Source organism: Portunus trituberculatus, chromosome 26 (assembly GCF_017591435.1).
Source record: "Portunus trituberculatus isolate SZX2019 chromosome 26, ASM1759143v1, whole genome shotgun sequence".
NCBI lineage: Eukaryota > Metazoa > Arthropoda > Malacostraca > Decapoda > Portunidae > Portunus > Portunus trituberculatus.
Genome location: NC_059280.1, coordinates 4,253,708 through 4,266,207, shown reverse-complemented (window position 1 = coordinate 4,266,207; position 12,500 = coordinate 4,253,708). Strand labels below are relative to the sequence as shown.

The 12,500-nt window shown below is 37.7% G+C and overlaps 1 protein-coding gene across 3 annotated transcripts in view; it reads left to right on the top strand.

Annotated features, from left to right (window-relative positions):
• Positions 1-4,550, top strand: part of LOC123509308 (cGMP-specific 3',5'-cyclic phosphodiesterase-like) — a 33,985-nt gene extending 29,435 nt beyond the window's left edge. For 2 of the 3 annotated variants that reach the window (XM_045263532.1, XM_045263531.1), the window contains exons 19-24: positions 1-96; positions 640-723; positions 1,980-2,136; positions 2,317-2,384; positions 2,804-3,061; positions 3,620-4,550. The exon at positions 1-96 is cut by the window's left edge and continues 50 nt beyond it. In XM_045263532.1, coding sequence (XP_045119467.1) covers positions 1-96; positions 640-723; positions 1,980-2,136; positions 2,317-2,384; positions 2,804-3,061; positions 3,620-3,694 — 738 coding nt within the window. In that variant the 3' untranslated portion in view covers positions 3,695-4,550. The remainder of the gene's footprint in view (positions 97-639; positions 724-1,979; positions 2,137-2,316; positions 2,385-2,803; positions 3,062-3,619) is intronic. The other variant, XM_045263533.1, reaches the window with a different exon arrangement.
• Positions 4,551-12,500: the final 7,950 nt, after the last annotated feature.

Here is a 12,500-nt window from a genome sequence, read left to right as displayed (position 1 = left end):
CCGTGGGAGGTGCAGCACAAGACGGCCAAACTCGTAGCTGATGAGTTCTTTGAGCAGGGCGATTTGGAGAGACTACAACTTAACGAGCAGCCAGTTGTGTGTGTGTGTGTGTGTGTGTGTGTGTGTGTGTGGAAGGGGAGGGAAAGGGGGAAGGGACAAGGATGGGATGGAGGGATGGAGGGTGGAGGGAGGGATGGAGAGGTGGAGAGAGGGAGGGATGGAGAGAGAGAGGAGAGAGAGAGAGAGAGAGAGAGAGAGAGAGAGAGAGAGAGAGAGAGAGAGAGAGAGAGAGAGAGAGAGAGAGAGAGAAGAAGGAAGGAAGGAAGGAAGGAAGGAAGGAAGGAAGGAAGGAAGGAAGGAAGGAAGGAAGGAAGGAGAGAGAGAGAGAGAGAGAGAGAGAGAGAGAGAGAGAGAGAGAGAGAGAGAGAGAGTTATTTATCGACTTACATCTATGAATAAATATCTCAACTATTGGCAAACTTGTAATAAATAGTGTGTGTGTGTGTGTGTGTGTGTGTGTGTGTGTGTGTGTGTGTGTGTGTGTGTGTGTGTGTGTGTGTGTGTGTGTGTGTGTGTGTGTGTGTGTATTTCTCTCTCTCTCTCTCTCTCTCTCTCTCTCTCTCTCTCTCTCTCTCTCAGGCAATGATGGACAGAGAGAAGAAAGATGAACTACCAAAAATGCAAGTTGGATTTATAGAAGCCATTTGTCTCCCTCTGTATAAGTTAGTAGTAGTAGTAGTAGTAGTAGTAGTAGTAGTAGTAGTAGTAGTAGTAGTAGTAGTAGTAGTAGTAGTAGTAGTAGTGCAAGTCAGTCACCCAGATACCCTGAAACACACTCAAACACACCCAAACACACACTCAAACCCATACCTCTCACTCAAACACACCCAAACATCCAATTACTGCACATTTCTCTCATAAACAGCCAAACACACTTCCTTACCCCTCACACACACACACACACACACACACACACACACACACACACACACACACACACACACACACACACACACACACATTTAGTTCAAAGGGATGTAATTACCAGGGTTTCTTGCTAGTGAGACCATAACACCACCTTAGATGTCTTCAGTAGCATGACGTGTTTCTCTATTCATTCTGGTGACTATTTGGTGATTTTATACAGCTTCAGAAACTCATGTGGGGATTAAAATAGTGAAGACTGTGGCCATTAATTTTCTGCCCTCCATAGACCCTTCCTAATGTCAATAAAATGGTCTAATCGTACACATATCTCAAGGTAAAAAATGCGTCCCAGCACTGAAGGGATTAAATTAATCTTGCACCGTCCATAGATCCTTCATAATATCAATAAAATAGTTTAATGGTACACAAATCTCAAGGTAAAAAATGCGTTCCAGCACTGAAGGGGTTAAATTAATCTTGTACCGTCCATAGATCCTTCATAATATCAATAAAATATTCATACACAAATCTCAAGGTAAAAAATGCGTCCCAGCACTGAAAGAGTTAAATTATTCTTGCACCCTCCATAGACCCTTCCTGATATCAATAAAATGGTCTAATGGTACACAAATCTCAAGGTAAAAAATGCGTCCCAGCACTGAAGGGGTTAAATTAATCTTGTACCCTCCATAGATCCTTCATAATATCAATAAAATGGTCTAATCGTACACAAATCTCAAGGTAAAAAATGCGTCCCAGCACTGAAAGAGTTAAATTAATCTTGTACCTTCCATAGATCCTTCATAATATCAATAAAATGGTTTAATCGTACACAAATCTCACTAAAAAATGCGTTCCAGCACTGAAGGGGTTAAATTAATCTTGTACCCTCCATAGATCCTTCCTAATATCAATAAAATGTTCATACACAAATCTCAAGGTAAAAAAAAACGCGTCCCAGTAGTGAAGGGGATTAAACTCGCAGGCCCAACCTTACCTAGCTCTAACCAAACCACAGACGCACCAGCACTGACAACTTACCTTCCCTACAGGCGCTTTCTGAGTCGTTCCCGTGGGTGAAGCCGTTGTATGATGGGTGTGCCAGCAACATGGACCACTGGAAGACTCTGGCGGAGCAGGTGGACATGGGCCTCACTTGGATAGACCACGAATACATTGACAAGCCTGTGGAGAGGAACAATAGAGCTGGTGAGAGAGAGAGAGAGAGAGAGAGAGAGAGAGAGAGAGAGAGAGAGAGAGAGAGAGAGAGAGAGAGAGAGAGAGAGAGAGAGAGAGAGAGAGAGAGAGAGAGATTTAGCTAGTACAGAAAAAAAAAAAAACTAACACTCTCTCTCTCTCTCTCTCTCTCTCTCTCTCTCTCTCTAACAGTTACCAGCAAGATCACCCTCAACCCCAAACCGTCAGCTGGCTCCACCACCTCCCCCTCACCCCCAAAGGTAAGCCACCACCACCACCACCACCACCACCACCACCACCACCACCACCAAAATGAATAAATAGATAATGAAATAGAATAAAACAAACTCTTTACATTCATTATTATTATTATTTTTTATTTTGACGTTTTAAAAATTAGAGTGTATTTTGTTGTTGTTTGTTGTTATATATGTACTACTACTACTACCACTACTACTACCACCACTACTACTACTATTACTATCAATCCTACCACTATTACTACTACTACAACCACTACTACTACCACTACCACTACTACCATTACTATCATTCCTACCACTATCACCACCACCACCACTACTACAACTGCGTGAAACTACCAATATCACAACTACAACCCCCTACCACCACCACTACTACTACTACAACTACTACTACTACTACTACTTCTACACAGACGGAGAGAGAGAAAAGAAGAGGCTGGCTTGGTATTAACACATTGAAGGGCGGAACCAAACCGTTTAAAGGGAACAAGAGACGATCGGTGGAGAAAAGACTAGATCGCGTTGTCGATTCCTCGGAACCTATAACACGGATGTCCCAGAAGAAGGACGAGCCGGGAGGAGGAGGAGGAGGAGGAGGAGGAGAAGGAGGAAGAATGTCTGAATGTCACTCTTGTTCCTCCTCTGCCCCCGTTTCAAGACAGCACTCTCATGTATGTGTGTGTGTGTGTGTGTGTGTGTGTGTGTGTGTGTGTGTGTGTGTGTGTGTCTCTGTCTCTCTCTCTCTCTCTCTCTCTCTCTCTCTGAAATCTTCTCTATTTTTCTGTTTTGTCTTTCTCCTCTCTCCTCCTCCTCCTCCTCCTCCTCCTCCTCCTCCTCCTCCTCCCTTTCTCCTTCTCTTCTTTCTCTCTCTCTCTCTCTCTCTCTCTCTCTCTCTCTGCCTTTCCTTCTCTTCCTCCTCCATCTACTTTTCTACTTTTCTCCTTTCTCTCTCTCTCCCCCCTCTTCCTCCCCATCCATCTCTCCTCTCTTCCTTCTTCTTCCTCTATCTCTTTCTCCCTCCTTCATCCTCTCTCCTCCTCCTCTTCTTCTTCATTTATCCATCGTCTCTCTTTTCTTCTCCTCTTCCTCTTCCTCCTTCATTTATGCATGCTCCTCCTCCTCCTCCTCCATCCTCTTTCCTTCCTCCTTATTCATCTCTCTCTCTCCTTTCCTCCATCTCTCTTCCTCCTCCTCCACTAACACCCCCCCCCCTCTCTCTCTCTCTCCAGGATGAAACTCTAGGCCGACAGAAGCAGGTGAAGACGTGTGGCAAGCTGAGGGGACGGCTGTGTGTTCTCCTGTGACAAAGCCAAGCCAGGCACTGAGATCATTCCTCGTGACTCGTGACTTATCATCTTGTTGCTGCTCTGGGCCACTCAGCGAGGACACGGGTGTTTGTTTACATACAGGCCACTCATTGGTATATAGTGGCCTGTGTTTTTTTTTTCATATTTTTTGCTGTGTCTGTGAGAAAATGTGTTTTGTTGTGGTCTTTTTTATTTTCTAAGTGTTTTTTTTTTTGTGGGTTTATAAATGTGTGATTTAGATTGGTGTTTTAAAGTGTATAGTGTGTGTGTGTGTGTGTGTGTGTGTGTCTGTGTGTGTGTGTGTGAGGGGTCAGTGTTAATGTTGTTATTGCTGTTGTTAATACTACTAGTAATAATAATAATAATAATACCACTCATAGTTATAGTACTACAAAGTCAAGCTAAGTTAACTACTTCTACACTTAAATAAGTAAAAAGGAGAGAGAGGCTGTGTTTAGAATTTAGGCATTTACTTACAATTGTCCTTAGTCGTTACTTATAGTTGTTTCACATAAGTAGACGGGTAGATTACTTGAATAAACTGTAGAAAACTTTAAAAAAAAAATAATAGCTAGTCAGGTTTTGGTGTGAATAGAAAAAAAAAGAACAGGTTTTAATGAGGAAAAAAGTGACTGGTGTTTTGAGGAGAGAGAGGAAAACAAGTTGATTTGAAAGAGAAGAAGAAAAATGACAAACTGAATATTTTATGAGGAGAAAGTTGAATTGTGAATGAAGAGTGAAGAAAAACACGCATTTTGTGAGAAGAGAAGAGAAAGGAAGGAAGAAAAAACAAGTTGATTTGGGAAAGAAGAAGGAAAAATAACAAACTGATTTTAGATATAAGGAAAATATAGAAATGTTATTGAGAAGTGAAGAAAAACAGGATGAGAAGAGAGAGAAAAGAAAGAATGATGTTTTAAGATAAGAGGAACAAAAACAACTAGACTTTTTAAAGAAGAAAAAAAAAAAATAACAAGATTTCTCGAGTCACTGATAAGAAAAAGAGAAAAAGATAGACGTTTTTAAGATAGAAAAACAAAATAATTAGATTTTTTAGAGAAAGAAGAAAAAATAATTAGACTTTTTAAGGAAGAAAGAAAACATAACAAGATTTCTCGAGTCACTGATAAGAAAAAGAGAAAAAGATAGACGTTTTTAAGATAGAAAAACAAAAATAATTAGATTTTTAAAGAAAGAAAAAATATAAGATTTCTCAAGTCAATGATAAGAAAAAGAGAAAAAGATAGACGTTTTTAAGATAGAAAAACAAAAATAATTAGATTTTTTAAAGAAAGAAGAAAAAATAATTAGACTTTTTAAGGAAGAAAGAAAACATAACAAGATTTCTCAAGTCACTGATAAGAAAAATAGAAAAAAATAGACGTTTTTAAGATAGAAAAACAAAAATAATTAGATTTTTTAAAGAAAGAAGAAAAAATATAAGATTTCTGAAGTCACTGATAAGAAAAGAGAAAAACAAATAGACGTTTTTAAGATAGAAAAAACAAAAATAATTAGATTTTTAAAAAGAGGAAAAGAAATATTTTGGAATTTTAAGAAGAAATACAAAAAAAAAATAGCTTTGTTTATGAAAAGGACGCAGAAAAAGACGCTTATTTGAGTCAAGAAAAGAGGAAAGACAACAACAAATAAAAGAAGCAAAGAAAGAAAGAAAGAAAGAAAGAGAAAAAGGAGAGAAAGAGAGAAATCACAAAAACACAAAAAAAAAAAAAAAAAAAGAAAGAGAGAAAGAGAGAAAGAAATAAAGAAAAGGAACACAAGAACAAGATGATAAAGATAACAGAAGAACATTAATTAGTGAAAGGGAGACAGGAAAAAATCACGAAAATGAACAAAAGGCAAAAATAAGAAAAGAAAGAGAGAAAGAAAGAAAGAAAGAAAGGGAAATAGAAATAAACACGCGAACAATAAAGAAGGAGATAGCAAACACATGATAAAGTGAGTGAATGAGAAAATAAGAGAGAGAAAGAGAGGAAGAGGAGAAATACACAATAACTGCAAGGAAATAGAGAAAGAAGTGATGAAGAGAGTGCATAGGAGGAACGAAAATAAAGAAGGAATTAGCAGAGGTGATAAAAGAGAGGAATAGAGGAAATAGACGATAAGAAGACGAGAAACAGGAAAATGAGTGATAATTGAAAGGAAATGGGAAAAAAGAGATAAATTTAGTGCATAAGAGAAAAAAAAGAAAGGAAATAGGAAGAAGGACATGATAAAAGAAAGGAATAGAGGAAAAAGACGATAAGAAGAGAAACAGGAAAATGAGTGATAATTGACAGGAAATGGGATAAAAAGAGATACATTTAGTGCATAAGGAACAAAAAAAACAATAAAGGAGGGAGATGGGAAAAAACGTGATAAAAGAAAGGGAATGAAGGAAAAGACGATAATCAGTGAAGAAGGAAGAAGGAAAGAGACAAATAAACACAGTGGGTGAGGAAAAAAGAAAAAAACAAACAATAACGAAGGAAGGAGAAGGAGAAATATGAAAAAGGAAATTAATATAAGAAAGTGAATGGCGGAAATAAAAGAAACTGTGATAAAATGAGAGAGAGAGAGAGAGAGAGAGAGAGAGAGAGAGAGAGAGAGAGAGAGAGAGAGAGAGAGAGAGAGAGAGAGAGAGAGAGAGAGAGAGAGAGAGAGAGAGAGAGAGAGAGAGAGAGAGAGAACAAATTTATTCTTGTTCTTAAGGAAAAACAAATAAAAAGAAACACAAACAAACAAACAAACAAACAAACAAACAAACAAACATAAGTGTTGTAGTGTTACTTATATATAGAAACAAAATTACCTCCAGTCTTTTAAGTCACTTTTTTGTGTATAAGTAGACAATATATTACAGCTAACAGTACACTCTCTCTCTCTCTCTCTCTCTCTCTCTCTCTCTCTCTCTCTCTCTCTCTCTCTCTCTCTGTCTCTAGTCTTATTTCTATTATTATTATTATTATTATTATTATTATTATTATTATTATCATTATCATCATTGCTATTATTATTATCATTATTATTATTATCATTATTATTATTGCTATTATCATTATTATGTATTACTTTATCTTATTATTATTATTAGTGTGTGTGTGTGTGTGTGTGTGTGTGTGTGTGTGTGTGTGTGTGTGTGTGTGTGTTACAGAAAACATTATTATTATTATTACTATTATTATCATTGTTACTAACTCTTCTACTACTAATACTACTACTAGACTTCCAACTAAATATTCTCTCTCTCTCTCTCTCTCTCTCTCTCTCTCTCTCTCTCTTACACACAGAATCAAAACATTACCCCACGTTGATCAAAAGGTACAATCAAAAGGTAAGAGAGGCAATCAACAGTAACGGTGTGAGAGTGTTTGTAATCCTAGTGTTCAGAATGTCGCGGAGGTTTGTAGGGGTGTCTTAACGGGAGAAGGCACAGGTTAGCCCCTTCAGTACTGCGACTCATTTTTACCTCGAGATTTGTGTGCCATTAGATCATTTTCTCGACATTAGGAAGATTAATAGCCACTGTCCTCACTATTTTAACCCTTTCAGTACTAGGACACATTTTTTCCTTGAGATTTGTGTGCCATTAGACCATTTTATTGACATTAGGAAGGGTCTATGGAGGGCAGAAGATTAATGGCCACTGTCCTCACTATTTTAACCCCTTCAGTACTGGGACACATTTTTACCTTGAGATTTGTGTGCCATTAGACCATTTTATTGACATTAGGAAGGGTCTATGGAGGGCAGAAGATTAATGGCCACAGTCTTCACTATTTTAACCCCTTCAGTACTGGGACTCATTTTTACCTTGAAATTTGTGTGCCATTAGACCATTTTCTCGACATTAGGAAGATTAATACCTTGAAATTTGTGTGCCATTAGATCATTTTCTCGACATTAGGAAGATTAATAGCCACAGTCCTCACTATTTTAACCCCTTCAGTACTGGGACACATTTTTTCCTTGAGATTTGTGTGCCATTAGACCATTTTATTGACATTAGGAAAGGCCTATGGAGGGCAGAAGATTAATGGCCACAGTCTTCACTATTTTAATCCCTTGCAGTACTAGGACATATTTTTACCTTGAAATTTTTGTATGATTAGACCATTTTATTGACATTAGGAAGGGCCTATGGAGGTCAGAAGATTAATGGCCACAGTCTTCACTATTTTAACCCCTTCAGTACTTGGACACATTTTTACCTTGAGATTTGTGTACCATTAGACCATTTTATTGACATTAAGAGGGGTGTATGGAGGTCAGAGGATTAATGGCCACAGTCTTTACTAATTTTAATCCCAACACAAGTTTCAGAAGCTGTATAAAATCACCAAATAGTCACCAGAATGAATACGGAAACACGTCCTGGTACTGAAGAGATTAAGACCACTGCACATCACGCAACTCTCCACTAACACCAATAAGATAACCAATGCACAGGAAAACCATTCATTATCCTCCAATACTATTTATCTTTCTGGCTATCTAAATACACCCCTGTTAATTCTGGGAAGCCACATACGGAAACGCGTCATGATACTAAAGCGGACAACCTTTCCGGTATCCTAACACGTTTTTATATTTATTCTGGTTATCATATGGCGATTTTACACAGTTTCATGTGGGGGATTAAAATGGTGAAGACTCTGCACTAAAACACCCTCAAAAACACCCCAAAACACCTTCAAAACATCCAAAAGCACTCTCAAAACACCCCAAAATACCCTCAAAGCAACCAAAAACACCCCAAAATCCCCAATAACACCCTCAAAACACCAAAACACTCAAAACACCCAAAACACCTCAAACACCCCATAACACAATCAAAACATCCCAAAACACCTCAAACACCCCAAAACATCCCAAAACACCTCAAAACACCTCAAAACAGTCAAAACAACCCAAACAGTCAAAACACCTCAAAACACCCAAAACATCCCAAAACACCTTCAAACACCCAAAACAGTCAAACACCGCAAAATACCCTCAAAACATCCCAATACACCCAAAACACCTCAAAACACCCCAAAACACCGTCAAAACACACCAAACACCCCAAAACACCTCAAAACATCTCAAACACCTCAAAACATCCCAAAACACCTCAAAACATCCCAAAACACCCTCAAAACACACCAAACACCTCAAAACATCTCAAAACACCTCAAAACACCAAAACACCCAAAACACCTCAAAACACCTCAAAACACACCCAAAACACCTTAAAACACCTCAAAACACCCCAAAACACCCTCAAAACACCTCAAAACACCCTCAAAACACCTCAAAACACACAAAAAAACATTACCTTGTTGAAATAACCCATGAAAAACAGCTTAATTCTCTCTCTCTCTCTCTCTCTCTCTCTCTCTCTCTCTCTCTCTCTCTCTCACCAACACATTATGTCCACTCGCGCCTTACAACACCCACCACAACCAAGATCCGTTAATGAAAAATAAAAAGCCAGTCACATATATGCAGATAGGGACAAGCAAATACAGATCGTCACAGCTTCAGAAACTTACGATGGGATTGAAATGGTGAAGACTCTGTGCATCAATCTTTTGACCTCCATAGACCCTTCCTAATGTCAATAAAGTGGTCTAATGGTATCCAAAACTCGCGGTAAAAATGCGTCACAATGCTGAAGAGGTTAAGTTAGGTTAGGTTAGGATAGGATAGGTTAGGTTAGATTAGGTTAAGTTAGGTTAGGTTGAGTTAGGTTAGGTTAGGTTAGGTTGAGTTAGGTTAGGTTAGGTTAGGTTAGGTTAGGTTAGGTTAGGTTAGGTTAGGTTAGGTTAGGTTAGGTTAGGTTAGGTTAGGTTAGGTTAGGTTGGGGTTAGGTTAGGTTAGGTTAGGTTAGGTTAGGTTAGGTTAGGTTAGGTTAGGTTAGGTTAGGTTAGGTTAGGTTAGGTTAGGTTAGGTTGGGCTGTGGTCAGGTTAGGTTAGGTTAGGTTAGGTTAGGTTAGGTTAGGTTAGGTTAGGTTGGGCTGTGGTTCGTTAGGTTAGGACAGGAGGTTGGGCTGTTCAGGTTAGGTTAGGTTAGGTTGGGCTGTGGTCAATTCTTAGGTTAAGGAAAGTTAGGTTAAATATAAAACGTTAGGAGAGAGGAGTTAGGTTAGAGAGAGGTTAGAGAGTTAGGTTAGGTTGGGCTGTGGTTCGTTACAAGGACAGGAAATTCAAACGTGAGAATTAAATAGTTAACAGAGAGCAATTCTTAGAAATTAAGGAAAGAAAACTGGGAAAATATAAAACGTTGATAAGAGAGAGAGAGAGAGAGAGAGAGAGAGAGAGAGAGAGATGGGTTATTTCAACAAGGCAATATTTTTTGTGTGTGTTTTGAGGGTGTTTTGGGGTGTTTTGGTGTGTTTTGATGGTGTTTTGGGGTGTTTTGAGGTGTTTTGAGAGTGTTTTGGGGTGTTTTAACTGTTTTTGGGTGTTTTGAGAGAGAGAGAGAGAGAGAGAGAGAGAGAGAGAGAGAGAGAGAGAGAGAGAGAGAGAGAGAGAGAATAAAACAATGAATCCCTTTGTAAGATTTGAAAGAGGGAAAAAAGCATCTGAAAATCGTGGCAGTGCTTGGAAACAGTGAACAAAGAGAAGGAAACAGCACAGCATGAATAACAAATAAATAAATAAAAAATAAATAAATAAATAAACACTTCACAACATAAAAAAAAAAAAAGTGAAAGCAACTTAAACGAAAAACAGCTTTGAAACCAACATCACCCCAAAGAGAAGCTTAGAAACAAAAAGCAACTTAATCTAATCAAGGCTAACTTAAACCTCTTTAGAAACATCACGTGTGACCATTAATTAATCTTCTGACCTCCATACACCCTTCCCAGCGTTAATTAATGAAATCATCTAATCACACCTAACAATCGCATTTCTATATTCATTCTGGTGACTATTTGGTGATTGAAATAGTGAAGACTGTGGCCATTAATCTTCTGACCTCCATAGACACTTGCTAATGTCAATAAACTCGCATTTCCCTATTCATTCTGGTGACTATTTGGTGATTTTATACAGCATCAGAAACTCATGTAGGGATTAAAATAGTGAAGACTGTGGCCATTAATCTTCTGACCTCCATAGACACTTCCTAATATCAATAAACTCGCATTTCCCTATTCATTCTGGTGACTATTTGGTGATTTCATACAGCTTCAGAAACTCACGAAGGGGTTAAAATAGTGAAGACTGTGGCCATTAATCTTCTGACCTCCATAGACACTTGCTAATATCAATAAACTCGCATTTCCATATTCATTCTGGTGACTATTTGGTGATTTTATACAGCTTCAGAAACTCATGTAGGGATTGAAATAGTGAAGACTGTGGCCATTAATCTTCTGACCTCCATAGACCCTTCCTAATGTCAATAAAATGGTCTAATCACACCAAAAGCTCAAGGTAGAAATGCGTCCCGGTACTGAAGGAGTTAAGACGAGATAAAGAAAATCGAAATAAGAAAAGAGACAAATCAATTTTCTTACAAATCTAAAAGGAATCCTAACCTATTGAAACCTAACCTAACCTAACCTATTGAAACCTAAGCTAACCTAACCTAACCTATTGAAACCTAACCTAACCTAACATAATAGACACAGAAAAAACAATATAAATGAATAAATAAACAACATTAAAGGAAAACTAGACCAACGTAACGTAATCTGACGTAACGTAATCTGACGTAACGTAATCTGACGTAACGTAACATACCGTAACGTATCTTAACGCAACAGTACCAATACCAAGAACGAAAAAGTAAATAGAGGAATAAAAAAAAGCGGGAAATTTTATGCAAAGTGAGAGAAAGAAAACGGGAACCCCAAAAGGAGAAGAAGAAGTTAATGAAGAAGAAGACAATGTTTGGAGGAAGAGAAAGGGAAGAAAGAGGAAGGAAGAAGAAGGAGGAGGAAGAAAGAATGAGGAAGAAAAAGAAGAAAAAAGGAAGATGAAGAAAAAGAAAGAAAGAAGGAGGAAGAAGAAAGAAGGAAGATAAAAGAAGAAGAAGAAGAAGAAGAAGAAGAAGAAGAAGAAGAAGAAGGAAGAAAGGAGGAAGAAAAGGAAAGAGAAATAATGAAAAGGTAATATGAAGACAAGAAATTGAAGGATTAATGGGAAAATTGAAGGATTAATGGGAAAATTGAAGGATTAATGGTAAAATTGAAGGATCAATGGGAAAATTGAAGGATTAATGGTAAAATTGAAGGATTAATGGTAAAATTGAAGGATTAATGGTAAAATTGAAGGATTAATGGGAAAATTGAAAGATTAATGGTAAAACTGAAAGATTAATGGGAAAATTGAAGGATTAATGGGAAAATTGAAGGATTAATGGGAAAATTGAAGGATTAATGGGAAAATTGAATGATGAACCCCTTCAGTACCATGACGCGTTTCCATATCCATTAATCTTCCGACCTCCATACATCCTTCCCTAATGTCAATAAAATGGTCTAATGGTACACAAATCTCAAGGTAAAAATGCGTCCCAGTACTGAAGGGGTTAAAATAGTGAAGACTGTGGCCATTAATCTTCCGACCTCCATAGACCCTTCCTAATGTCAATAAAATGGTCTAATGGTACACAAATCTCAAGGTAAAAATGCGTCCCAGTACTGAAGGGGTTAATGGTAAAGTTGTAAGGTTAATGGTGAAACTGAATGAAGGAAGACGAAAAAGATGAATTAACAAACGAATTGAAACAAAAGAAACACAGATTTATTGAAAAAAAAAGACAAAAAAACTGAAATAAGAAAGAAAATTTGTTGATGTATGGAAAAAT